This window comes from Esox lucius, chromosome 15 (genome assembly GCF_011004845.1).
Source record: "Esox lucius isolate fEsoLuc1 chromosome 15, fEsoLuc1.pri, whole genome shotgun sequence".
Classification (NCBI taxonomy): domain Eukaryota; kingdom Metazoa; phylum Chordata; class Actinopteri; order Esociformes; family Esocidae; genus Esox; species Esox lucius.
In genome coordinates this window covers 26,473,906-26,501,763 of record NC_047583.1, presented here as the reverse complement: position 1 = coordinate 26,501,763, position 27,858 = coordinate 26,473,906, and the positions used below count along the sequence as shown (strand labels likewise).

Genomic DNA, 27,858 nt, shown 5'->3' with positions numbered 1-27,858 from the left:
TTCCATCAGGAGAAAATGACTAATCATTGGCGCACATTGTGAGGCATGGTTCTTCCCTTTCAGTGTTGTTAGCAACTAACTTTTCTGCCTTTCTATCCATCCGGTTCCATTATCGGTCCTCTGTAATGTTTCAGATTTTCACTTAGCAGTGAGAAATATGATTTAAATTAATAAAATATATAACCTCGTAAACAATTTTCAATCAGATATAAATTATGTATAAATATATATTATTTTGGGTAAAAAGTTTGTGTGTTTAGGGTTAGAATTTGGGTTAGAGATTACCGGTTAGGCTAGGTTAATTTTAAGCATAATTGTTACGTTATTGCGGTTTTGTAAAAGTAGGTTTGATGTCCCCATTTTGATAGCTAAGTACGCATATGTGTGTGTGAGAGACAGGCAGTGAGAGAGGGCCAGGGATAATCAGAGAGAGCCAATGAAAGGCAGAGCTGGGCCTCTTAGATTTGATTGGACGGAGAGACGGGTGGTGGAGAGAGAAACCCGTCAGCGTGTCCTGTCGATAGTCACATTCTTTTTCCCTGTAATGGCTCGCTTAGGATTTGTGTAGCTCTGTGGGACTGTAATTATGCTTATTGGAAAGGGATGGCTGCTAGCACACTCAGAGTGATGGCATTGGCCTGTCCTCCGCATGGTGCTACAGCAAAGTAAAGAGGTGTGGGTGGGTAGCGTTCTACTACACAGAGCCTGCTTTCTTCATCATGGCCTTAATGCTTTTTGACTGGCTAGATTCCACGGAGTCCTCTCTCTCTCACCCGCCCCCCCCCCCCTACCCGCACACACTCTGTTGGAGCTCAACTCTGACACCACAAATACCTGGTCCCGCTGAGATGAGCTGATGAATACACGTTATCGACGTGGCTGAGTTGACTGAATGAATGGCAGACTGACTGAATGACTGGATGAATGACTGACTGACTGGTTGGCCGACTAACTGAATGGCTGGCTGATTGATTGGTCGGTTGGCTGATAAAGCATCTTCAGTTAGTCCACAGCCGCCTCCCCTCACTGTTGATTGGTTGACAAATGTTTGCCATTTTTATTATTTGTTTTACTCTTCCTTTACTCGTCGTTGCTGATAGCTACTTAATGAGTACCATCTATTTAGTACTACCTCCTAGTTTTTCCACCTAATTCTCTATACACATACTGTTCCAAATCTCTCGCTGAATCTCTGTCTCAACACAGAGATCATGTTTCCATGATCTTCCTTCACCTTATTAGTTTCCATGATTTCCATCTGCTTATCTTTTTGAACCCTCTTTTCCAAAAAGTTGGAACACTGTGTAAAATAATAATATAAACAGAATGCAATGATGTGCAAATCATTTAAACCCTATAAATGATTCAGTAGAAAATTAGTACAAAGACAGCATATCAAATTTTAAAACTGAGACATTTTATTGTCTCTTGAAAAATATATGCCCACTTTATATTTGATGCTAGCAACACGTTTCAAAAAAGTTGTGACAGAGGCAACAACAGACTGTAAAAGTTGTGTAAGGCTAAAAAACTAAACCTGGTGGAATATCACACAGCTAATTAGGTCAATTGGCAACAGGTCAGTAACATGATTGGGTATTAAAAGATCATTCCAGAGAGGATGGGTCTGTCAGAGTTTAGGATAAGGAGGTGCTCACCACTCTGAAAGACTGCACAGGCAAACAGTGCAACAGTTTAAGAATACTTTTTCTCAGTGTAAAATTGCAAAGCGTACATACAGTAGCGTACAACTACTGTACATATTTTACATTTTTGTTACTTATCAGACGCTGTTATCCAGAGCAATAAGTGCACTCCTCTTAAGGTGTCTTGGAAAACCAGCATCTGACAATCATAAGTAAGGTTGTAAGGTGTAAGCTGATTTGATGTTTTCAGAGAATGACAGGTTCTTGTTGAGTGTCACACCATGGGACCACCGTGGAGTTGTGAACCATGATGGGCAGATCTTTGAACGGGCAGGCCTTTCCCGGGAGGAAGAGCAGATCCGTCTTATCAAGGTTAATCTTGAGTTGGTTTGCTGACATCCAAGCTGAGATGTCTGCCAGGCATGTAGATATGCATGTTGCAACCTGGGAATCAGAAGGGGGAAATGAAAAGAATAGTTGAGTGTCATCGGTGTAGCCATGTGTGGATGTGACAGTGCCAAGTGATGTTGTGTAGAGGGAAAAGAGGACTGGGCCAAGGGCTGATCCCTGGGGTATACCAGTAGTGAGAGCGTGTGACACAAAGACCCGCTCCACGCAACCTGGTAGGAGTGGCCTGCCAGGTTGGATGCAAACCAAGAGTGGGCAGAACCTGAGACCCCCAGCTCTGAGAGTGTGGAGAGTAGGATCTAGTGGTTCACAGTGTCTAAGGCAACAGAAAGATCAAGGAAGATATGAACAGAGAAAAGAGTTTGCTTTGGCAGTGTGGAGAGCCTCTGACACAGAAAAGCGGTCTCGGTCGAGTGACCTGTCTTGAAAACCTGACTGATTAGGGTCCAGAATATTGTTCTGGGACAGATAAGATAGTTGGTTAAAAGCAGCATGCTCAACCATTTTAGAAGGAAAACAAAGAAGGGATACCGGTCTGTAGTTTTGGTCATCAGAGGGATCAAGAGTTGGTTTATTGAGGAGGGGGTGGCATGAGCTTACTTGAAGTCAGAGGGAACACAGCCAGTGGACAGAGAGGAGTTGATGAGGAAAGGAAGGTAACGTAAAAGGTCTACAGAGATGGTCTGGGGAAGGGAGGAAGGGACGGGGCCAAGAAGACAGGTTGTCGGATGCCCAGACATCAATAGACACAGGACTTGGTCTGAAGAGAAGGGAGAGCAAGAGGTCAAGGAATAAGGTAGTTCACTGACCGTGGGGCCAGAAGCATGAACAGGTTGTGCGAAAGAGAAGCAAATCTTGTCAACCTGCATTTCAAAATGGTTGGCAAGGTCGTCTACCAATGGGGAAGAAGGAGGGGGAAGATTTAGGAGGATAAGGGTGGTTAGGGTCAGAACCCTTGCTCTCTGGGAGAGTTTCCTGGGGTGATAGGGAGATGCTTGAAATTCAGAGTGATAGAAATTGGCTTTAGCTGCAGAAACCGAGTAAGAGAAGGTAGAGGGAAGCAAGTCACTTTTTTTCTTCCACTTTTGCTTTGCAGCCTGCAGCCCTCTTCTGTTAGCGCTCAGTGAGTCAGTCAGCCATGGAGCGGGAAGGGAATGCCGGGCTGGCCAAGAGGACAAGGGACAGAGGTAGTTGAAAGAGGTAGAAAGAGAGAAGAGTAGGGATGAGGAGGCAGACTAGAGACAGGAAGGAAAAGGAGTTGGTAGAAGGGAGAGATGATTAAAGTAGAAGCGAGTTGAGGGAGAGAGGGAACAAGGATTGTGACAACGCATTACTATCTGGGAAGGAGTTGAGTTAGTAGGGTTAGAAGACAGAGGGAGAGAGAATGAGACAAAGTAGTGATCAGAGACTTGGAGTGGAGTTGCAGGAAGATCAGCAGGGTTACAGCATCTCGTGAGGATAAGATCAAGCGCATTGCCTGCCTTGTGGGTGGGGACTGGACAGGGTAAGGTCAAAGGAGGAAAGGAGTGGAAAAAGAAATGTTGACAGAAATGAATCAAAGACAGGTGTTGGAAGGTTAAAGTCACCTGTCACTGTGTGAGTCATCATCTGGAGTGGTGAGTCATCATCTGGAAAAAAGATTAACTAAGTGTCAAGCTCATTTAGAAACTCTCCTAACGCCCCTGATGGACAATAGATGACAAGAATGTTAAGCTTTAGTAGGTTAGTGATAGTGACAGCATGGAATTCAAATGAGGATATGGAAAGGGAGTATGTGGAAAGAGAATCTCCACTTTGGAGAAATAAGAATACTTGTGCCTCCTCCTCGTCGACCGAATGTTCTCAGAGTTTGAGGGAACACATAGTTGGATTAAGAAAGGGGTGGCAGAGGTAGCAGTATTTTCTGGGGTGATCCATGTCTCTGTCAGGGTAAAAAAATCAAGTGATTGAAGGGCAGCATTGGCTGAGATGAACAGCTTTGTTGACAGCAGATTGGCAATTCCAGAGGCTGCCAGAAACCAGGGATTCCACATGGGTTGTACGTGGAGGATACAGTAGGTTAGAAGGGTTTATATGACAGGGAGGGGAGTGTCTAAGACGCTGACAAGTGGAGGAAAGGACAGGAATTGAAAACAAACACATACTTATCAAAGCAACAGCAGAAAGGTAGAGAACAGCTTACAAAACGAGATATTGACACAGAGATGTGGGAGTGGGAGGCCGTCCTTGGCTCACTCCCGCAGAACAGCTCGGCAGAACGTATTTGTTTCAGCAAGTTTTGTCTCAGTTACAACTCAGCCGCTTACAAGATAGCCGCTGTCGGCTGCCGCTGGAAAACCACAGGCACTGATGTACTAAGACCATTTACTAATTGCCAGCCACAGGTGAAGGGAGCCCCCCACAGATTTGGAAGGCGTTCCGGAGGAATCCGAAAAAGATGCCCAAGCCACCTCAGCTGACCCCTCTCGATGTGGAGGAGCAGTGGCTCTACTCTGAGCTCCTCCCGGGTGACCGAGCTTCTCACCCTATCTCTAAGGGATCGCCCAGCCACTCTGCGGAGAAAACTCATTTCGGCCGCCTGTATCCGGGATCTTGTCCTTTCGGTCATGACCCAAAGCTCATGACCATAGGTGAGAGTAGGAACGTAGATTGACTGGTAAATCGAGAGCTTCGCCTTGCGGCTCAGCTCTTTCTTCACCACGACAGACCGATACATCGACTGCATTACTGCAGAAGCTGCACCGATCCGTCTGTCAATCTCCCGTTCCATCCTTCCCTCACTCGTGAACAAGACCCCTAGATACTTAAACTCCTCCACTTGAGGCAGGCACTCTCCACCAACCTGAAGTGGGCAAGCCACCCTTTTCCGACTGTGGACCATGGCCTCGGATTTGGAGGTACTGATTTTCATCCCAACCGCTTCACACTCGGCTGCAAACCGTCCCAGTGCATGCTGAAGGTCCTGGTTAGAAGGGGCCAACACGACAACATCATCTGCAAAGAACAGAGACGAAATTGTGTGGTCCCCAAACCTGACACCCTCCGGCCCCTGGCTGCGCCTAGAAATTCTGTCCATAAAAATTACAAACAGAACCGGTGACAAAGGGCAGCCCTGCCGGAGTCCAACATGCACTGGGAACAAGTCTGACTTACTGCCGGCAATGCGGACCAAGCTCCTGCTTCGGTTGTATAGGGACCTGACAGCCCTTAGCAAAGGACCCAGGACCCCATATTCCCCAAGCACCCTCCACAAGATGCCGCGAGGGACACAGTCGAATGCCTTCTCCAAATCCACAAAACACATGTGGATTGGTTGGGCAAACTCCCATGAACCCTCCAACACCCCGTAGAGGGTATAGAGCTGGTCCAGTGTTCCACGGCCCGGACGAAAACCACACTGTTCCTCCTGAATCCGAGGTTCTACTATCGGCCGTATTCTCCTCTCCAGAACCCTGGCATAGACTTTCCCGGGCAGGCTGAGAAGTGTGATCCCCCTATAGTTGGAACACACCCTCCGGTCCCCCTTCTTAAAAAGAGGGACCACCACCCCGGTCTGCCATCCCAGAGGCACTGTCCCCGACCGCCACGCGATGTTGCACAGGCGTGTCAACCAAGACAGCCCCACAACATCCAGAGACTTGAGGTACTCAGGGCGGATCTCATCCACCCCCGGTGCCTTGCCACCGAGGAGTTTCTTGACCACCTCTGTGACTTCAGCCCGGGTGATGGACGAGCCCACCTCTGAGCCCTCATCCTCTGCTTCCTCAATGGAAGACACGTCAGCGGGATTGAGGAGATCCTCGAAGTACTCCTTCCACCGCCCGACGACATCCTCAGTTGAGGTCAACAGCTGCCCACCTCTACTGTAAACAGCGTTGGTAGGGCACTGTTTCCCTCTCCTGAGGCGCCGGATGGTTTGCCAGAATCTCTTCGAGGCCAGCCGATAGTCCTTCTCCATGTCCTCACCGAACTCCTCCCAGGCCCGAGTTTTTGCCTCCACAACCACCCGGGCTGCAGCCCGCTTGGCCTGTCGGTACCCGTCAGCTGCCTCAGGAGTCCCACAAGCCAACCAGGCCTGATAGGACTCCTTCTTCAGCTTGACGGCATCCCTTACTTCCGGTGTCCACCACCGGGTTCGGGGATTGCCGCCTCGACAGGCACCGGAGACCTTACGGCCACAGCTCCGAGCGGCCGCTTCGACAATGGCGGTGGAGAACATGGTCCACTCGGACTCAATATCTCCAACCTCCTTCGGGATCCAGTCGAAGCTCTGCCGGAGGTGGGAGTTAAAGTTCTCTCTGACAGGAGACTCGGCCAGACGTTCCCAGCAGACCCTTACATTACGCTTGGGCCTGCCGAGTCTGTCCAGCTTCCTCCCCCGCCATCGGATCCAACTCACCACCAGGTGGTGATCAGTTGACAGCTCCGCCCCTCTCTTCACCCGAGTGTCCAAGACATACGGCCGCAGGTCAGATGAGACGACAACAAAGTCGATCATCGACCTGCGGCCTAGGGTGTCCTGGTGCCACGTGCACTGATGGACACCCTTATGTTTGAACATGGTGTTCATTATGGACAAACTGTGACTAGCACAGAAGTCCAATAACTGAACACCACTCGGGTTCAGATCAGGGGGGCCGTTCCTCCCAATCACGCCCCTCCAGGTGTCACTGTCGTTGCCCACGTGGGCGTTGAAGTCCCCCAGTAGAACAATAGAGTCCCCAGTCGGAGCACTTTCCAGCACCCCTCCCAGAGACTCCAAGAAGGTCGGGTACTCTGCACTGCCGTTCGGCCCGTAGGCACAAACAACAGTGAGAGACCTATCCCCGACCCGTAGGCGCAGGGAAACGACCCTCTCGTTCACCGGGGTAAACTCCAACACATGGCGGCAGAGCTGGGGAGCTATGAGCAAACCCACACCAGCCCGCCGCCTCTCACCATGGGCAACTCCAGAGTGGTGAAGAGTCCATCCTCTCTCAAGGAGTGTGGTTCCAGAGCCCAAGCCGTGCGTAGAGGTGATCCCGACTACCTCTAATCGGAACCTCTCAACCTCACGCACTAACTCAGGCTCCTTCCCCGCCAGCGAGGTGACATTCCACGTCCCTAGAGCCAGTTTCCGTGTCCAGAGATCGGGTTGTCTAGGCCCCTGCCTTCGACTGCCGCCCGATCCTCTTTGCACCGGCCCCTTATGGTCCCTCCTGTGGGTGGTGAGCCCACGGGAGGGCGGCCCCACGTCACCCGTTCGGGCTGAGCCCGGCCGGGCCCCATGGGGGAAGGCCCGGCCACCAGGCGCTCGCATTCGAGCCCCAACCCCGGGCCTGGCTCCGGGGTGGGGCTCCGGGGTGGGGCCCCGGCTGCGCCATACCGGGCGACGTCACGGTACTCAAAATTGAATTCTTCATTAAGGGGTTTTGATCTTCAGACGGCACTAAATTGAAAACAGACATTATTCTGTAATGAACATCACTGCATGGTCTCAGGAACACTTCTGAAAACCATTGTCTGTGAACACAGTACATCGCTGCATCCAGAAATGCAAGTGAAAACTCCATGTAAAGAAGAAACCAGATATAAACAAGATCCAGGTGGACTGAGGCGAAGTGGAAAACTGTGGTCGGACGAATCAAAATGTAAAATAATTTTTGGGAACCATGGAATCTCCGGTCTAAAGGGAAGGACCGTCCGGCTTGTTGTCAGCGCACAGTTCAAAAGCCAGCATCCATGGTATGGGGGTGCGTTAATGTAAACGTCTTCACAGAGTAAAGCCTCAAAAGAGATCCAGAGCTCAGCCGGTTTTCCCTGTTAATAAAGTTTAAATACATTTTAAGTCATTTTTAGTCTTGTTAAAAAAAGAGGTGGCGCAACAGAGTGCTAAACATGCCCCTGTCCCAACTTTTTTTTAAACGTGTTGCTGGCTTCAAATTCAAATTTTATTTTTCCAAAAACACTAACATTTCTCAGTTTCAACATTTGATCTGTTGTCTTTGTAGTATTTTCATTTAAATATAGCGGTAAATGATATGAAAATAATTTAATTCTGTTTCTATTTGCATTTTACGCAGCGTCCCAATTCTTTGGGAACCGGGGTTGTAGAACACCTCCTACATTGCGGTCAAAAGTGTTCACACCCTTATTTTTTCTGCCTCATTCGCCATAATTTTTTTTTTACAACAGGTGTTACCAGATCTTCAAACAAAACCTAGTATTAGTATTTTATTTATATTATGCAACATTTCCCAAGACATAACCAAGATGCTCCAATTTCCTTGTCAGCTTGCTGATGTATATAGCTCGAGACGTCACCTTTCTAAGTAGAATGCCCCATGTTTTTGAGCCCCAAATGAGTTCTACAAGGCCTAAGACAATTCTGTCTGAACTGTATTGAGTTACTAAAGTAAACATGCATACCTCTCCGGTTTCCCCAAAAGTGACGGCCACTATTTGCATGATACATGCCAGTGTAAACACTATGGAAAAGATTATGCAACCCAAGATGAGTCTATCTAGCATTTTATTCTCGTAATGTAAATTAACCCTTAGATAAATGGAGCCTAAGTGAAGAAACGACACCAAACAATGATAGTTACTTAATTTATGAATTAAAGAATGTTCTGAAACACCCAATATCCCCTGTGACAAAGCAATCGCGTCCTTAACCTCAATAACTGGTTACGCCTTTAGCATCAATACCTACAACCAAACGCATCCTTTAGCTGTTGATTAGTCCCTCACAACGCGGTGAGGGAATTTTGGCCCATTCTTCCATGCAGTAACTGCTTTACTTCATTGACATTGATGGATTTTCATGCATGAACCAGCAAGTTCAGGTCCTGCCACATAATTTCAATGGGGTTTGGGTCTGGACTTTGACCAGACCATTCAAACTCTTTATGCTACTTATTCATCCCTTGCATGTGTGTTTCATATCATTGTCTAGCTGCATGACCCAGCTGCGATTCAGCCTCTGCTCACAGACAAATCTCCTGACATTTTGTAGCTAAATTCATGGTTATTTAAATGGTTGTAAGCTGTTCAGGTCCTGATCCAACACAACATATCCAAACTATCACAACTCCACCATCGGGCTTGACTTTTGTTGGTACCAGGTTCTTCATGTGGTTGTTTGGTTGTCGCCGCATATTATGGGACCAGTGTTGCCTAAAAACTCTTTTGGCAAACTTGAGATGAGTGTTCATGTACTTTTTAGTGAGCGATGGTTTCCGACTTTCTACTCTGTTATGAACCCCTTCTTTGCTTTTTGATAGTGGAGTCATGAACAATGACCTTAGATGATTTGAGAGAGGTCGGCACGCCTTTCTCTCTGAGAGATGTTGGCATGATGACCAATCCTGGGAAGATTTACTTCTATCCAAACTTTTTCCATCTGGGTAAATATGGCTCTGACTGTAGTTCTGTGATTAATATAATAACTTCCACACCTGAAGATTGCATGTTTGATTACCTTGCATACCAAACAATAAAAAAAAGGCGCCAAACTTTTGTGTAGTTATTTCTGTCAGATTCCCTGTGTACTACAACCCACAGACGAATCTGGCCAAATAATTTTTTTAAAGTGCAGAAATTCCAAAAAACTGACAAAGGTGGAAATACCTTTCTAAGGCACTGTATATCTCCTTATTGACGATTCCCCCTCTGTTCTCTCGTTCTCCCACTGTAGTACGGAGTCGTATCCAACACGGCCTGATCTCGATCGCAGCCAGGACGGTCATCTCCCATCTGGTAAACCACTTAGGCCACTACCCCATGTCTGGAGGCCCTGCCACCCTGACCAGCCAGGTGTGTGAGAACATGGACAATCCCTACAGCGAAAGCCCTGACCTGGCGCCGGAGCTCTTCGATGGGCCCAATCTGCAGTTCTTCGTCCTGAACGGCACCCTCCTGTCCTGCCTGCAAATCCGGGCAGAGGATGGTGTGCCCGGTGGGGGAATGTCCGCGGGCCTCACCACCACCAGCGCCTGTGTCCGGGTCATTGTCCGGGACATCTCCGGCAAACACTCGTGGGACTCGGCTGTGTTGTACGGGCCGCCCCATTGTGGTGCTCCCAGTCAGGCCCTGCACCTCTTCAGCAACAGATCCTCGAAGAGGCCCACCGCAGAGGGGGAGACGGAGAAGAACCCAGAGAGGGTTGGAGAGCCCAGAGAGAGGCCGGAGGAGGAGGAGAGGGAAGAGGGGGCTGCTCTGGAGGAAGAGGAGGAGGAGGAGGAGGAAGAAGAAGAAGAAGAAGAGGAGGAGGTGGATGAGGAGGTGCCAGGAGAGGATGAGCAGGGGGATGCTTTGGAGGACGGACGTGAGGACGAAGAAAAGGACGAAGAAGAAATCTCCTCGGAGCTGATGGCCCCGAAGGCGAAGCGAGTGTGTCGGGAGGCGATCCCGTCCTGGGACTCTCTGCGCGAGGACGATGACGCTCTGGACGAGATGCTACAGTACCTGGGCTACTCCAGCCCCGAGTGTTTGCAGCGTGCCGGAACGCCCCTCAACATCCCCGCCCGGCCCCCAGTCTGCGTCTCTGAGAAGCAGGAGGATGATGTGATCAACGCCCTTCTGAAGCAGCGCACTGAGGAGAAGCACTTTGCGGCCCACAGGGGGAACGGGCTAAACATGAAGGCCACGAAGCAGGTGGAGCCAGGGCCCCAGAGGCCCCAGTCTGCCTTCTACTACTGCAGGCTGCTGCTTAACATCCTGGGCATGAACTCTTGGGAGAAGAGGTGAGACTTTAGTCCTAAAACCAGGGCCCTATTCACCAGTAGTTAAAATGTGAGCTACCACATGAACAGCTTTTTATTTCTGAATGATTTGAAACATATCGGTCAGGTGTGCTCTACCATTCCCTGACAAAAGGGTTAGCTACCGCGGAGTGATATTAAAACAAAATGTCTCCATTCGGCAGTTCTTCGTGAACGGGAACATGTATCGACAATGATTGAGATCCAGTGGACATGTTGGGAATGGGTATTTGATGATTACCATCAGCTTGTTGTAGGCTTTGGCTTGTTTTCCTAGTTTGTTCTAGCTACTGTGGTAAATTCAGATAGTGGCAAAATGATTTCTGTGTCACAGCTATCAGCAGCCTTGTTTGGCTCTCAGTCCGTCAGTGAGATTTAGTATAATCAGCTTAGAGTAGATAGCCCATCCACATATCTCTCTTTCTCTCTCTCTTTCTATCTCCATAATTTCATCCACCTCATTATCACCACACTTCACTGATATTACTAAAATCCATTTCCGAAGCAGCTATTTCTGATGGCTTTTCTCATTGCATTGATGTCTTTGAAGTATGAGCTCATTGTGTTTCTAGAGACGAATGCTGGATCTTTATTGACGCGAACTAATTGTGCTAAATGGATACCGCGTGTCGCATTGTGTCCTAATGGCCATCTTTATCAGCGAACATGTTTTTTTTCTTCCTCCCCTCTATCTATCCAGGAAGAGTGACGGACGTAACCTTCGACCCCCACCTTCCATTAATTTCTCCTATTCAATACTGTCGCTAAATATATCTTTAACGGATTCATGTGTTTGTTTGAAAAGGGCGGGGTTGTACCAGAGGTATCTTTCAATATGGAATTGAGAGACGTCTCATCATGCAAAGGGGATTAAAACAAGACACACACACACACACACTTGCTTGCTTTTTAAAAGCCTAGTGCCTAAGAGATGGACCAGAAAAAAAGGGAGTAGGAAGGTTACAGCACTTTTAATGAGACCCCCCCACCCCCATTATTTCTCCTCAGAGACTAAGGCATTTCAATTTAACCAGGTGTGTGTGTGTGTGTGTGTGTGTGTGTGTGTGTGTGTGTGTGTGTGCCCGCGTCCGAGCACTGCATAATATCGGCCTTTCATGCTGTTCCCGATTGGCGCCTCGTGAAATGGCTCACTTTAAATGGAGAAAATGAAGACCATTACATTGTAACAAGCTAATAAAGAGCTGCGTACTGAAATGGTGGAGAGGGGGGAGGGGTGGGGGCATCGGAAAAACACCACGAAACAAAGGAAGTCCTTCTATGAAAGTAGTCGTGGCTTCTACACGAGTCAGCCCCTCGCCCCCCTCCTGGGTCCCTCTGGCGCACCTGGGCTAAGCTGCTAATGTTCCAACTCCAGATAGGAGAAAATAGTGCCACATTTTCAAGCTCTGTTTCTTTCCCGTCTCGAAGCCGGTCTCCAAGACCCAAGCTTATTGATTTCTCGGGATCGCATGATTGCATCCATCTGTTCATTGTTTGCTATGAAGTAACGGGGGAGTCATGTTTTCAGCGGAGTCCTGTGAGTGATACCCCTGGCCTCGGGGTTCCTCTCACCGTACATGCCATCTTGTTTGGCTGTCGTTCGACTTGATTGTTCTGTTTTCCAGGAAAAGCTGTGACAAAAACAAAGAGTTGGCCTATTAGGCGTTTAAGCATGTTAATGACGGCGTGGCAGACTTGGACAGGCAGAGGTCTCTGGCCCATGTTTACTCTGTGCGTGTTTGTCGAATACTCGTTCAGTGTCCGCCTGTAGGGAGCGAAGACGGGCCTAGCAAACGTTGTCGTGGGGGACTGGAATAGATCCTTTTTCTATGCTTGTTGACCGGTTGCAGCCACATCATAGAAGCCTTATAGACTCTACGCCACAATGTTGTTCAAAAGGCCTTCACTTGTTTCCTGTCATAGGACTAATTTTCATCTCCTGAAGAAGAACGAGAAGCTGCTTCGAGAGCTGAAGAACCTCGACTCCAGGCAGTGGTGAGTTTGTGGTTTCCTTAATGCCGACCAAAGTGTTTGGTGAACTAGAAAAAAAATGGCCTCTTTTGTCTTCTCTCGCTCCTCATCTCCTCATCTCCCGGCTAGTCGAGAGACACACAAGATGGCTGTGTTTTACGTGGCGGAGGGTCAGGAGGACAAGCACTCGATCCTGTCCAACACCAGTGGCAGTCAGGCCTACGAGGACTTTGTCTCCGGGTTGGGCTGGGAGGTAAGCCAGATCACTTTGTCTGTCCAACAAACCATTCAGCATCTCTGTATTCACAACAGCTCCATGGCCTCCGCTTCATTTAGTCGTGTTTCATAGGAGTTTTCTGAATGGACTTTTGGTTAGCTCCGACAGTGAGTGTTAATGAAGTTGGTTTGACTCCGATGTGTACAGTTTGTGTCTGAGTGTTGATGGTCTTTCGTGTTTCCTGACAGGTGAATCTGACCAGTCACTGCGGCTTCATGGGAGGTCTTCAGAGGAACAAGAGCACGGGTCTGACCACGCCCTACTTCGCCACATCCACCGTAGAGGTCATGTTCCACGTCTCGACTCGCATGCCGCCCGACTCGGACGACTCGCTCACCAAAAAGGTACGTCGCGGCCAGGGTCGTATCGGTTCCCATACAACGGCGAGGAATCCCATTAGAAATGTCTCCAAATCAGGCTGGATTGCATTAACCTCCTTGGAAAAATTTGAATTACTGATACATTCTGGAAAAACACATAGGGCATAAATGTATGTCATCTTAATTGGAGCATTAGATCAAACCTTGTCAGCACTCTCATTGTTCACCTCCAAGACTTCTGTCTGTTCAACGTGTGCGACAAAAGTCATGTCTTTCTCTTTGCACTATCAACGTCCCACCCACTGCCAGTGACATCGTGTACAATTTTTGATTGGGCTTCAAATTTCAATTAACAAATGCCATTGAAGATATACAGTATATAAAATAGGATATACATTTTTGTGAATTATCTGGCAAATGTCTTTTATCAAAATCTGTTAAGCCCAAGAAGTACAGTATAAACCTTGGCGAAAGTTAGCAAAATCTCATTTGTATTCCTGCGGTCTTGCTTCAACGACTCACAGGACAGTTACAATTTGTTGTTGGTGTCTTCTGTTAGACCATGCTCGGTAGATTTTTCTGATCAACAGCCATTACTTTCTGAAAATTTTAAACAAGTTATTTTGTGGACCAGATGATATGTAGGGCTAGCAAGACAAGTTTTCAGCAGTCACTAGTGTGAAAGATATATTGCCAACCTTTATTTCATTTTTATGTATTAGCTTTTTTTGCAATGGTTTCTAACATTGGTGAACTCCAGTACTTGCAATGGTGACCTCCAGTACTTGTTCAGAATACAAAACCTACCTGTCTTGAACACTGACATGCAAATTGGGAACATATTCAACCTATGTTTAGATCATCCAGAGAGCAAACTGCAGTCTACTTCCCACACATCTTTTCCAGAACAATGATAGGTTTCAGTTAATTGATCCTTCTTATATTTCTTACATGTGTCAACACATAGCTGTGGAATCAACTGCCAGAGAGTACAGTTGAGACTGAGTGGCTAATATTTTTGTTTTAATCGGGGGACAGCATTAACCAGCAATCTTCCATACAGCCTTGAAGTGCACACCATTCTGTTCTTTCCCTTTCACACCTTTCACCCAATCCTCTTGTTCTGTGCCGCCTCCTCAGGTGGACCCTGGTCTCCTACAGAGAGATACCTAACATCTGTTGCTCTTCCCTTTCTCCTTCTCTCTCACACACCACTCTTTAGTAATGCTCTATACTGCCACGACTCCTACAACGCTCAACAAAAAAGACACTCGAGTCTCTGACCTTTCTGTTCACGGACTCCTCCTGACTATTATGTCCGGCCCTCTCCAGTGGGTCACATTTCTACCTGCGGAGAGATGTTTTTGTGTGGACTGGCGGCCCACGGAGAAACATGTTGTTTTGCTCCCGAACAGATCCCTCTATCAGGTTAATGTCCTCCACACAGTCCTTTTTCATAGTATGTCTTATATCCTTTCTTTACCTCCAAAGATTACACCAGCATGTCTCTTTCTCTCTGTCTGTCTGTCTTTCCGCCCTTTTTCTGTACAGCCTGTGTCGTTTTAGCCTCAAAGATACATCACCTCTAGCTGTTGTTTTCCTCCTCCACAAACGTCTGTCTGCATTGGTATTCTTTTTCAGCGATCCGAGATCTAATAATAGAGCAGAATGCATTAGATGTAATGAGTTTGTCTGTGAGGCCGGGTTGTGACGGGGGGGGGGGTGAGCTGTAGCCATAGATCGCCACGGCTATGCCAGATGAACAATGACCCGTCATTAGTGCTGTCCCCTCGCTTCCCCTAGCATACGTCTTTTACACAGTGTCTAAACGCACGCACGCACACCCGGCACGGACACGAGGTGCCGCTTGTACCAACAACAGACGTGAACGCAGACGGATATTAGTGGACCGTTGAAGTGGCCGGCGGTCTGTCGGGGGCGGTCTGTCGGGGGCGGTCTGTCGGGGGCGGTCTGTCGGGGGCGGTCTGTCGGGGGCGGTCTGTCGGGGGTGGTCTTTGTGTTTGTGTTTGTGTGCGAATGTGTTTTAAGAAAGGAATTGCTTGACCCTTAGAGAGACGTTCAGGGGGTGATGGGGCATTCTGATTGGATTAGAAGGCAGGCCGATACATGAATATAGAGTCTCTCACGCGCTCACACAGACACGCGCACACGCACACACACTGCTGCTTACTAGGTCTACAGCTACACTGTTGGTCTGTTGGTCTGTTGGTTTGGTATGGAGGGGACGTTATGGTAGCTTAATGGCCTGTAATGAGCAGACGGATCGTTAGTGGGGAGCTTTCATTTCCTTCCCATTGTTCTGCGGTGGCGAGAGGGCTGGGTGGAGGAGGTGGGCGTCTCGTTTCAGGGGTTTAATAACAAGCCCAAACGCCACCGATGGCCTACCCGCTGCGAGGACTGCCTCGCCCCCACCACCACCACCACCACCACCACCACCACCCGCTCAAGACCGGCCGACGAGTGTCCGATCCGTCAGCTGACCTTGAGGACTTTTCACGCGACCCCCTTAATGCCGGTTTAACCGGGACCCGACTGCGCGCTCCGCAGGGAATGGGGTGGGCCCGCTTGGCGCGTGATCTCGAGGTTCACCCGGTGGGGCTGCGGCGCGCGTGGCCGTAACGCGGCCAAATTAGATCTGGCCGTGGCTGTCCCCCTGGTTAGACTCATATCATGACTCCTCAGCAGCTGATTGCATTTGCAGAGCCTGGAGGACACGTTATCTAACAGAGCCATCTGCAGATGGACACTAAACCATGTTAACCAGACACTAAAGCGTGTCAGCTCAGCCAGCGAGGGCCAGCAGGCACACACACACACACACACACACACACACACACACGGTGGCATTCAAACGCACACTGCATATTCATCTGTTAGTTGTTTTCACTAGTTCTGTGGCCCCCGGGTCACTTGGTGACAGACACAATGACCTGGCCGTGGCGGAGGGCCGAGAACACATCCGCACCCTGGAAGCCTGTAAGGGCCCGAGATTTATGAATGAGGCCTGCTGCTGTCATGTCTGAAGGGGAGGTGGCCGATAGCTGGCGCCCCATCCGCTCAGCCGAGGACGGCGGTTCGATTTCGCGATCGGAGGGCGAAAGCGACGGCGAGGACAGTGAGAACTCGGTCAGGGGTCAAGTTCGTTTGGGTAGATGATGACAAACAAAAACAAACAGTGAATCTGCTTTTGGCTTGGGACCAGCCCGAGTAGTGCCTAACGAGCAGGACCCCGAGCCGGGTCGACTGCCACAGCCGGGTTCTCGGTGGCCCTGGGAGTGATTGAGTGAACAACGAAAGATGGAGAGGGCGCTGGAAGGATAGAGCGAGGCTGAGAAGGCGGACTGAGCTTCAGAAGATGGATGGGCACGTGCTCAGGTCTGAAATGGCACGTGGCAGCTCCTCTCACCTGTCACTCGTCAAGGTTAATGGCACGGCGCCTCGGGACTCTGGAGAGAGTCAATGACACGGTGGTGAACAGACCTACACATTGTGTCCAATAGGCTCACGGTTGCCACGCTAACATAGGAACAGTTGAGGTTTTGAAATCCCAGTGGGAAGAGGTGATGTGGGGCCGGTCCTCAATCAAGCATCTCTCAGGTGCTTTTTGGATGAAGGCCTTTAGAAAACGAGCAGACTGGCTTTGTTTTGACATCGATTTTCAGCAGGGACTCTGAGGCACAACTGTATCTTGAAAGGGAAATATGTAAAATGTTTACTGTACTACTAATATAAAAACAAGCAAAAGTGACCAGTAGACAATGGCAATTCATGTTTGAAATAATATTTTTCTACAAAATTCATCAGTGACTGACGTATTTCCCATTTAAACGTTCTTGCTGGTCCCAATATCAGTTTGCATGGACTTGTAATCTCCTTATACTCAGTTTAGACATGCAGTACTAACCTTCCTACTCTAAACCACCCTGGTCCAGCTCGTATTGTACCAGTCTCGTTTGGTAAGGGAAGACGAGGAGGAAAGTTGTGTAATTATTTAAAGGCGGGATTCTACACAGAGCCCTTTTAAGTCGTGACCAAACTGAATGCGATGTTTCACAAGCATTAGCAACACACCACAACGCGATATAGAAAGGTTCGAAAACGATGCGTTTGAAGGCAACTTTGTTCATTTAGTTACTCAGAACTGTTCAAACACGTTTTTAACATCACCCCTGACTACTGGACAAGGACTCTCACCCTCTTTGTCTCCTCCCCGACCTCTGACCCCTCAGCTGCGGCATCTGGGGAACGACGAGGTGCACATAGTGTGGTCGGAGCACTCCCGGGACTACAGGAGAGGCATCATCCCCACGGAGTTCGGAGACGTCCTCATCATCATCTACCCCATGAAGAACCACATGTACAACATCCAGATCCTGAAGAAGCAAGAGGTGGGTGGAAGTGTTCTAGACATCTTCATGCCATGTGTGTCCTGATAAATGACAAAGGACAATAACACGGTTATACCTGCGCCGGTGTTGTATTTTAATATATAAATCAAATGAAGACAATGTCTCGCGGCACTCTTGCTTCCTGCTCAGTAATGTCCGGACTAATCGGATCAGCAGGATTCTTAGAATTAAATTGCGGTATAGATGGGGTTGGAAGACGAGTCTATCCCTTCACAGAGTCTAGGGAAATGTGGAAAGATGGCCAGATAAGCACAGAAAAGCCAGGTCTGGCTTTTATGAAAGTCAATTTCTGCCCTGAAACGACATCATCCATAAAGCGTTTTTATGTTGTTTTAGAAAGTAAACAAGCCGTGCATTGAACATTACATTCCCCGGGATCTGATAGAAGGCCCCCGCGCACTGTTATCGGTTTATCAAGTTCCTTATATTGGTCTGGCTTAATCAAAGGGAAGGGAAAGTTACACAGCTGCTTTCTCTCTGCGTCTCTGTCTGTCTGTACCCTCCACCCCCACTCCCCCCTCTGCTAGGTGCCGTTTTTCGGGCCCCTGTTTGACGGCGCCATAGTGGATGAGAAGATCCTTCCCATCATGGTGCGGGCCACCGCCCTCAATGCCAGCAGGGCTCTCAAATCCCTCATCCCCCTCTACCAGAACTTGTATCCTTCTCCACGCCCCTGGCTCTGGGTGCCGCGGGCCCGTCCAGCGTCCGGCCTGGAGGCGGCCGATAACGACACAACCCGCCCCGCTGGCCGATCTGTTACGCCTCTCTCGGCTCCTCCCCTCCGGCTGTGGCCGTCGCGATATCGCGCGCCGTCTGGCTGGTTCTTTCATGCCAGCACAGGACATCGCTCTAGAGCGTCCAATCGTGTTAGCGTCTGCACGTGTATTGCCGTCGCTCCCAATCAGAAGTCCTCACAAGTGTAGTAACCTGTGGCGGAGCGGGAAAAGTGAGGAGCTTCTGTGCAGAAGGTCATTCAGGACTATAGCTCCCGTGGCGTTGACCAGCCTGTCCTCCCGTATCTCCTCTAAGGAGTGCGACGGACAGCTCCTCACTACCCGAGGCCCGGGAGGTGTAATCTCTCTCCAGTCAATAATTATCGATGTCTAATCCCTCCCCGCGCCGTCTCACCATGTACCCCGTCGCATTCGGCTCGGTTCAAATGAGGCGACAGCGGTTTTCATCAGAAGGCGTCGGGAGCCTCTCTGGGCACCGGCCGTCGTCACTAAACCATGATTCCGAGTGATTTGCTTTTGAAATGCTTTAGTTGCGGTTTCTTCCACGTCATCCGATCCTCCTCACTTTGACCAGGTGCTGTTGGTGACAGTTGCATGGCTTTTAAACGCTGACCAACACTAATCCTTTTGAACACAAAACATTAAATTGTCTGCTTTAAACATCCTTGTTTTAGGTAGATGTATTCTGTATTATAGTGCAATAATGCACATTTTGGGGAAATATAGTACTCTTAAGTTCAGTTTTAGGAACAGATGTCATTTTGAAGTTCTCCCTGACCACTCACTCTCATGCTTCACATCTCTGGTTAAATACTCTCTCTACACTCTAACCTTTTCAAGCTCTTCTCATAACAGCAAAAGATAATACTGCAGGAAAACAAAGCAAAAAATAGAGGGGGGGGGGGGTGAAAAGCCATTCTCCTCTGCCATGTCCTCAGAGCGAAAGAGATTGTTTGGCTCAGCTTGAGACTTTGCTCACAGCAATCTCATGTGAGTGTGTGTGCGCGTGTGCGTGTGTGTGGGTTTGTGTGTGCGCGCGTGCGTGTGCATGTGTGTGAGAGCACGCGTGTGTGTGTGCACGCGTGTGTTTGGGTGCGCACGCATGTGTGTGTGTGTGTGTGTGTGTGTGCGTGCGCACGCGTGTGTGTGTGTGTGTGGGCTCGATACTGGACTGGGCTATTGATTGGCGTGAGTTGCACCGATCAATGGGCCTGACAGCCAGAATTACAGTAATCTGTCATTATCGACGGATGTCGTTCCAGACTGCATCTCTCTATCTGCCTCCATCTCCACCCCCTCTCTCTTTTTGTTTGTCTTACTTTTCCTCTTTTCTTTTACTTTGGTTTCTCACTCTCCACTGAATGTGTGTTAGAGAGGGAGATAGAGATCATGTCTTTCAGCAGGCGACCAATTCAAGTCTTTTAAGGTGTGTGTGTTTATGTGTGTGTTAAGGTAACTGTTCTCTAAATGCCTTCCTCTGAGGGGCTTTTAAGGAACGCTGATGCGGAAGGTTGAGCGGTCCCAGAGGAGCTGCAACAACCAGACAATGAGCAGTACTTAACATGTAGTTTCCAGAATCAGAACTGTAGATGTGTGTTTTGGGCTGTCTGCTCATTCCTCAGTACTACATGTAAGTTACTCTGCAATATTACCTATATACACACACACACTCACAGAGATGGTGACCATGGAATGTAAACAAACAAGGATATTGATTATGATAATTGTGATTGTTAGTGAAATCGAAAAAGGAGGAAACAATTTTCCGGCTTCCTCTAAAGACGGAGGGGTTATTTATTGTGTTCTGTTGTGTTCTGGAATTACCATTGTTTTTGTTCCCTAACTGAAAAGCGAACATGACAGCTGTGAAACTGTTCCGCGTAACAAGCTGCATAAACTGTTGAATAGCGGATCCAGAATTCCATTTGGAATACCTATGTATTCAGTTCAATGGATCTCTGCGAGGGGACTTACTGCAGGTGGTTGTAGTCTAGAGAGAATTGTGAAAATCGGCAAACTGGAGCGATGTAGGTCAGTTCCCCCCCACAATCCCCCTGGAGCGCAGCGGCGCCAAACCCAGGAGTGGCTAAGTGATCCTGATCACAAAGGAGACGAACGCTGGGGTCTTTCTCTCCTTCCCAAGGCTGCCTGCCCACCGTGTTGCTATTGTGAAGCCCCATCAAAGGGCCCTTTTCTTCTCCCATTCTTCCCCTCCGTCCCAAGCTCACCTCTCCTGAATGGAGAAGCGCCAGGGAATGAGCTTGCTTTGTCTGAGCGGCGGTTTAAGACGTCGTGAACACTCACACTATGTCGCTCTCTCTCCGTCCGCCCGTGTCGCGCTCTCTCTCTCTCCGTCCGCCCGTGTCGCGCTCTCTCTCTCTCCGTCCGCCCGTGTCGCGCTCTCTCTCTCTCCGTCCGCCCGTGTCGCGCTCTCTCTCTGTCCGCCCGTGTCGCTCTCTCTCTCTGTCCGCCCGTGTCGCTCTCTCTCTCTGTCCGCCCGTGTCGCTCTCTCTCTCTGTCCGCCCGTGTCGTTCTCTCTCTCTGTCCGCCCGTGTCGCTCTCTCTCTCTGTCCGCCCGTGTCGCTCTCTCTCTCTGTCCGCCCGTGTCGCTCTCTCTCTCTGTCCGCCCGTGTCGCTCTCTCTCTCTGTCCGCCCGTGTCGCTCTCTCTCTCTGTCCGCCCGTGTCGCTCTCTCTCTCTGTCCGCCCGTGTCGCTCTCTCTCTCTGTCCGCCCGTGTCGCTCTCTCTCTCCGTCCGCCCGTGTCGCCCTCTCTCTCTCCGTCCGCCCGTGTCGCTCTCTCTCTCTCTCCGTCCGCCCGTGTCGCTCTCTCTTTCTCTCTCTCTCTCTGTCCGCCCGTGTCGCGCTCTCTCTCTCTCCGTCCGCCCGTGTCGCTCTCTCTCTCTCCGTCTGCCCGTGTCGCTCTCTCTCTCTCCGTCTGCCCGTGTCGCTCTCTCTCTCTCTCCGTCCGCCCGTGTCGCTCTCTCTCTCTCTCCGTCCGCCCGTGTCGCTCTCTCTCCGTCCGCCCGTGTCGCTCTCGCTCTCTCTCCGTCCGCCCGTGTCTCTCTCTCTCTCTCCGTCCGCCCGTGTCGCTCTTTCTCTCTCTCCGTCCGCCCGTGTCGCTCTCTCTCTCTCTCCGTCCGCCCGTGTCGCTCTCTCTCTCTCTCCGTCCGCCCGTGTCGCTCTCTCTCTCTCTCCGTCCGCCCGTGTCGCTCTCTCTCTCTCTCCGTCCGCCCGTGTCGCTCTCTCTCTCTCTCCGTCCGCCCGTGTCGCTCTCTCTCTCTCTCCGTCCGCCCGTGTCACGCTCTCTCTCTCTCTCTCCGTCCGCCCGTGTCGCTCTCTCTCTCTCTCTCTCTGTCCGCCTGTGTCGCTCTCTCTCTCTCTCTCTCTCTGTCCGCCCGTGTCGCTCTCTCTCTCTGTCCGCCCGTGTCGCGCTCTCTCTCTCTCTCTCTCTCTCTCTCTCTCTCTCTCTCTCTCTCTCTCTCTCTCTCTCCGTCCGCCCGTGTCGCTCTCTCTCTCTCTCCGTCCGCCCGTGTCGCTCTCTCTCTCTCTCTCTCTCTCTCCGTCCGCCCGTGTCTCTCTCTCTCTCTCTCCGTCCGCCCGTGTCGCTCTCTCTCTCTCCGTCCGCCCGTGTCACTCGCTCTCTCTCTGTCCGCCCGTGTCGCTCTCGCTCTCTCTCTGTCCGCTCGCTCTCTCTCTGTCCGCCCGTGTCGCTCTCGCTCTCTCTCTGTCCGCCCGTGTCGCTCTCTCTCTGTCCGCCCGTGTCGCTCTCTCTCTGTCCGCCCGTGTCGCTCTCTCTCTGTCCGCCCGTGTCGCTCTCTCTCTGTCCGCCCGTGTCGCTCGCTCTCTCCCCGCTACTTTCCTCACGCGCCTGTCGTCCCCTCTGCCTCCTCCACGCTAAGATCCAGTTCATCCTCTTGGCCCCGGGGCTCGTCCATCTGCCTCCTCTGCTCGCTGATCCCTCATTCACTGTGACTGTGAAATCGGTGCTTGGAAGGGAAGAGTGCCCCCTTTTCCTGACTGCCGGTTTACATGTCTGGCAGGCCCCGGGTGGCAGATAGCTGCTACGGTACCTGGCGTCGGTCTCCAGGACCGCGGCACATCGCGGAGCTGCCGGGGGTGGGGTAGTGGGAGGGAGGACGGGGGAGAAGTGGAAGAGAGACAGGGAGGTCCAGGATCGCTCATAAGCAGCCCAGGTGTTTCTCCTATCGCAGATATCAGGCTTTGGTTGGTACAGTGCTAAGAGTTATCCAAGGGGCATGTAAACAGCCGTTCAAAAAGCTACTTTGCAAAGCCTGTGTGTGTGTGTGTGTGCTGACGCGCCCAGCAGCCAGTTTGGGGATCTGTTCTGCGGCATTTACACACACCTCCCAGATGTGGGCCCTCCCAACCTCCCCATGGCTTGAACATGCCGTTCAGTTAGCGTTAGAATGGATGTGATTACAGCTAGGTTGACCTCTCTGACCCACCTGACCCCCCCCCCCCCACGTCTACAGCTGATAGACCATGTGGTCCCCCCCCCCCCAACTACATTCAACAGCTCTGCCTCTGCTTTAAACCACCCTGTATCTCTCGCTCTGTCTCTCAATCACTCCCTCACTCTAACACCCGCAAACGGCTCCCCCTATTTTGCCAGTGTGCTCTGTCTGGCTGGGAGCTGGTGATGAGGGTGTGTGTGTGTGTGTGTGGGGGGGGGGGGGGGGGGGGTCAGGTGGGTGGGGGACTCTCAAGCTGTTTGGAAGACAGAGGAAAATAGAACCATGTGAGTCTCTGCCGTCTCCCATCTGTCAGCGGCGGGTCCTGGAGCCAGATACCGTGTTGGTTGTGCAGGAGAACAAGGGGGAGAGAGTCGCTAAGCGGCTTCCCTATTGGCCCTGTCAGTCCTATCCTGTGTGTGTGTGTCTGTGTGAAAATGGCAGTAAGGACACTCACACACTGGCTTCTGATTGGCAGCAATCACTGCCCTGCTGCTGGGGTCAGCATATGGTGGAGCGTGATAGTGGAGAGCGAGAGGGACAGAAGGACATAGAGATGGAGGGAGAGAGACAGAGGAAGACCACTGGATCAGTGTTGTCCTCGCCCCCCCACAACACACACACGCAGCCAAAGGCCTACCGGGCAGCGCAGCCACTCACTGCCAGCTCTCACAATGGGCCTTATTGTGTCCCAGTAACACTGCGCTCTTCTGGTGCGTGCGTGCATGCGCGTATGTCAAAGAGGAAAAGGGGGTGTAAATACAGAAAGGTTAGAGGTGGGGTCACAGCTTATCTCTCCCTCCTCCTCGGGGGAAGGGCTGGAGGTGCCGATGTGGGGCTGTCTCTGACCAGGCGTTTAGGATCCGCCTCAAATCGGCTACGGACTCAGACGAGGCGCGTGCTCGCAGGGTTTACTGTCTGACCAGGAGGCCGCAGTCCGAATTGATTAGAACGACCTTTGACCGCAACCGACAACTGCCATCTGGATCAATGGACCAGAACCGGATCAGAACCGAGCCTCACACAGACCCCTCAGTGGCCCTCACAGCCTTCCCCTCAGCGTAGACGATCCACAGAATCGATTCGGCAGGGTCATGTGACAGTCCTGACGTCCCCGCATCGAGTCTCTTTAGAGCGGGTTTCTAAGCCGCCGTAAAAACCGCCGCCCGAGTTCCCCGGGATAGGTGCGCGCGCGTGTGCGCGCGCTCATATATTGGCCGCGTAAACGGATTACCTCTGTCCGTTGACGCCCTGTAATTCATGTACATTATTCTCTGCATCCGTGTTCCCTCGCTCCCCCCTGCACCTGATAACATTAGCACCTCCGCCCAGGACCGAGGACACTGAACAAACGTCGCATTTGTGTCGCCGGGGCAGCGCATGCAGAGTCTCGCCGTCCCCCTAGGGTGTTGGGGGGGGGGGGGTCGGGGGGAGATAAATGGCTGCTGCAGGTCAGGCCCGGGAGCCATATTTCACAGGCCGGCTGGGGAACCAATTGGATTTGGCGGGAGATTAATAGGAGTGGGTCTGATAGCGGATCTGACTCCAGTCGGGCCCCAGATCTGTGTCCGTACAGGGCCCCAGGGCAGAGGAGCATTAGCCTGGCTATCTCTCCTGTCATCTGAGGGTGGGTGGGGGGGTCTGGGGAGGGATAGTGGGTGACATTGGCTGTAATGATGAGGAGCCAGCCACGGCACCCTCAACCCCCCCCCCCCGGTAATAAAATCACTGTTAGGGCCTCTATGGCAGCCATCAGACGGGGGAATAAACAGATTACCCTCCACTTCAGGGCACACATAGATTTCTGTAATCATAGTCTGTAAAACTCCTCAAATTCGATTATTTACTTGATGTTTTTCTCTCTCTCGGCTCTGTCCTGTTTCACGTCGCCCAGTGGTTGGAACTAGAGCAGGTTGCTGTATGAACGCTCCCGGTCAGGATCACAGACGGTGGGCCCACTTCTTCTGCCATGTCCCCCCCACCCCACCCCGCCCCGACCAGCCCCTCATCCTCATTCAATTTGACCATTCTTGTGCTGTGTGAGATAAGCTGTGGAGCCCTGAGATTCTTGTGGTCGCTGGTCCGTCGACTGATGCCAGTTCCGGAGGCGTTCCGGGTTTTTCCTAGTGCGCCCCCTTCGCCCCGTACGTGGTTTACCCGGTCGAAAACCATGACCTTTATCCCTTTCTTGTGAGTTGTAGGGCCCCCCTCCCTGACTGGTCCTACTGAGGCAGTGGGACTGTTACTGACTTCTCTCTTTTAAGTCTGTAGTTTTTCGATAGAACAGTGGGCTCGTCCAGGCTCTGCACATTTCCCCCGGAATGTCTTTTTGAAGATGTCAGCGATGTCCTACTGAGGCCTGCTAAGTTAAAACAGCGCAGCTGGTTATTGAGGCATGAGAAAATGTACAATTGTAAGCATGTCTATACTTCTGGACAGGTATCTTTGCATGTGTGTGTAACATCCTGTAGGTGTTGGTTTGATCCTCCAGCTGGGCTTCCATCTCTCTTCTGATTTCCAGTTGTAATTACCCAGAGTCCATGCACTTTGTAGAAGCATCACATTTCATAAAGGAGATGGAAATGTCATCTATATGAATTGACAGCACAAAAACTGTACTTTCTTGGTAGTGATAGTACAGTGTTGTACATTCAGGGCTGTAGTGCATGTTCATATTGTCTGCTTCCACCCTCCCCCGGCGTTCCTGTAGTCAGGCGTCATCCCCGTCTTTACCCCAGTCTTCATCCCGGTCTTCATCCCCGTCATGTACAACTCTGAGGCGAACGGGTCAATGTCAGATCTGCATTCTCTGTCTCTTCCCCATCGAAGAGCTATTTCGTTCCACTAAGAGGAACTGAATCCCCTCCAAACCGAGAGGAGAGCAAGCCTGTTTGGAGCGACAGAGCTCTCCCTTCTCGTCCTCCTCTGGAGAGGCCTGGCAGCTTTCTCCTCCTACTGGCCCACACACTCCTTCAGCGGGGGAGGGCAAAGAGAGAGGAGTGATCAATTTGGAGGCTATCAGCAGCAGCATGCTCTGTGGGCTGAATTAGCACGACGCCAGAGAACTGTTTCTGTAGCCCACCACGGTCCCTTACACACACACACACACACACACACACCCTCTACCACTCACAATGTGCTAACAAGCTTGCTTCTGGTGTCTCTTCACCGGCAATTTGTCCCCTTTCCTCCGAGAGCCGGGAGTTGAGGGCGGTGACAATGAAAAGCTCCGAGGGGGGGAGAGGCCAGGAGCATTTTTCCCTCTTGCCTTTTTGCCTTTCATCCATAGGGGAAAATGAGTTTCTGGTAATACACAAAAGACACCTCACCTACCCCGCCCCCCCACATACTGCTCCGAGAGGCTGGAAGGCTGTGGAGAGCAACCATGCGCATTCTCTAAATATACTTTTCTTCTTTAACAAGCTGTTAAAAGAAATACCCATCGAAAATGTAATGACAGTATATTTGCAGCCGACCACGGCCAGGGCCTATTTGATGTGTAAAAGATGTGTAATGCAAAAATCTATTTATTTTTTTTACTTCATTCTTCGTTTTTTTTTTTTTTTTTTTTTTTGGACACACAAAAGAGCCTCTCAAGTCAACAGCGCCGAGGATTAGTTGTCTTGGTGACAGGGTGGCATTAGCGGCGCGCAGCCAGGAAGAGGTGGCGGACACGCAGGGCCGGGGACGGGCAGAGAGCGACAGAAAGAACACCACCGAGTAGGACTGCGGATGAGGACGGCTGAAATTATGGAATGGCTGCCATTAGATTACACAGCGGTGGGGCCGCTCCTCACAAAGCTCATGTCAAACAGACATGTCAGCCGCCCCGGCCTCACCGGCTCCCCGTGTTTCTGTCCTTCTGGAGGTCTCCCGAAAACAGCCCCCTATTGGCAAGGGTCAGACAGGTACCGAGAAAACTGTGGCTGTCTTATTGGGTTGCAAGTTAAGTGTATTTGGTAAAGCGAGCTAGCAGCTTGAATCGTATGAACAAGGACACGTAAACCTGTCCTCGTCTGTGGAAGCAGCTTTGGCATCTGGTGGCCGCAGGCTAACACGCGCTAACGTGTTCGGTATTACCGAGGCACACACGTAGTCCCTCTCGCTCCCAGCGAGCCCACGCACACCTTACTCATCAGGTCTTCTCACAGCCGCATCTCACCCGAACCGTGTCTCTGATAGCTTTAACAGGCAGCAGGAAGTGGGTGCTGGGAAACAGGAAAAGGCTGACGCCAGAACCGCTAAAGTGCTGTGCTTACCCCACTGAGCTGCCTCCGACACTTCCGTGTGTGTGTGAGCGTGCGTGTGTGAACGCGCGCGCACGTGCGCACTCCGCTGTTTGGCTGTTGTTCCTTGTGTCACTTCACTCCAGGCGTCTCCTCAGCCTGCACACTGAAACACGGCAGCTCCCAAAATATCTTCTCCCCTTCCTCACCCCAGCAGGAGAGGGTCCTCACCCTTACTCTCCCACTCCCCCATGCCGCCTTGCTCCGCTGCCTGCCGTAGTCATGCCGAAAAGCCATACGCAATGTCCCAACTGTAATCCAATCCATTAACAGAATACCACCATTTTAAACCCATATTCTGCAACTTAATCCAATACACTCCCATTAACAGAATAGAATCATTTTTACTTAACCGGATAATAGAGACAGTAAAAAGGCCATCTTTGCCAAATGTCATGATGTACAAAAGCCAATGATAGGTTCCTAATACACTTTTGATATTATGGTTTGTATGGAAATGGCTGTGGCCTTGGTCTCTTTCGACCTAGGAGCCCCTAATGGTAGTGGATGGCTGTCATTATGACCAGAGAGTCTCTGATTAGGACAGAGAGACAGTGGATGGGAGGAAGA

General features: G+C 50.6%; 1 protein-coding gene and 1 long non-coding RNA gene across 12 annotated transcripts in view; one reads left to right on the top strand and one right to left on the bottom strand.

Moving 5' to 3' along the window:
- The window catches only part of ralgapa1 (Ral GTPase activating protein catalytic subunit alpha 1), a 72,290-nt gene that overhangs the window by 35,229 nt on the left and 9,203 nt on the right, over positions 1-27,858 (top strand). For all 11 annotated transcript variants that reach the window (XM_034297455.1, XM_034297456.1, XM_034297454.1 and 8 more), the window contains 6 exons: positions 9,733-10,780; positions 12,722-12,793; positions 12,899-13,022; positions 13,235-13,390; positions 17,617-17,775; positions 18,324-18,451. In XM_034297455.1, coding sequence (XP_034153346.1) covers positions 9,733-10,780; positions 12,722-12,793; positions 12,899-13,022; positions 13,235-13,390; positions 17,617-17,775; positions 18,324-18,451 — 1,687 coding nt within the window. The remainder of the gene's footprint in view (positions 1-9,732; positions 10,781-12,721; positions 12,794-12,898; positions 13,023-13,234; positions 13,391-17,616; positions 17,776-18,323; positions 18,452-27,858) is intronic.
- Positions 1,838-17,659, bottom strand: LOC114840954. The gene is made up of 3 exons (XR_003782939.2): positions 17,582-17,659; positions 3,641-3,682; positions 1,838-2,090 (listed from the first exon to the last, which is right to left on the bottom strand). It is a non-coding gene; the product is annotated as an uncharacterized LOC114840954 (long non-coding RNA).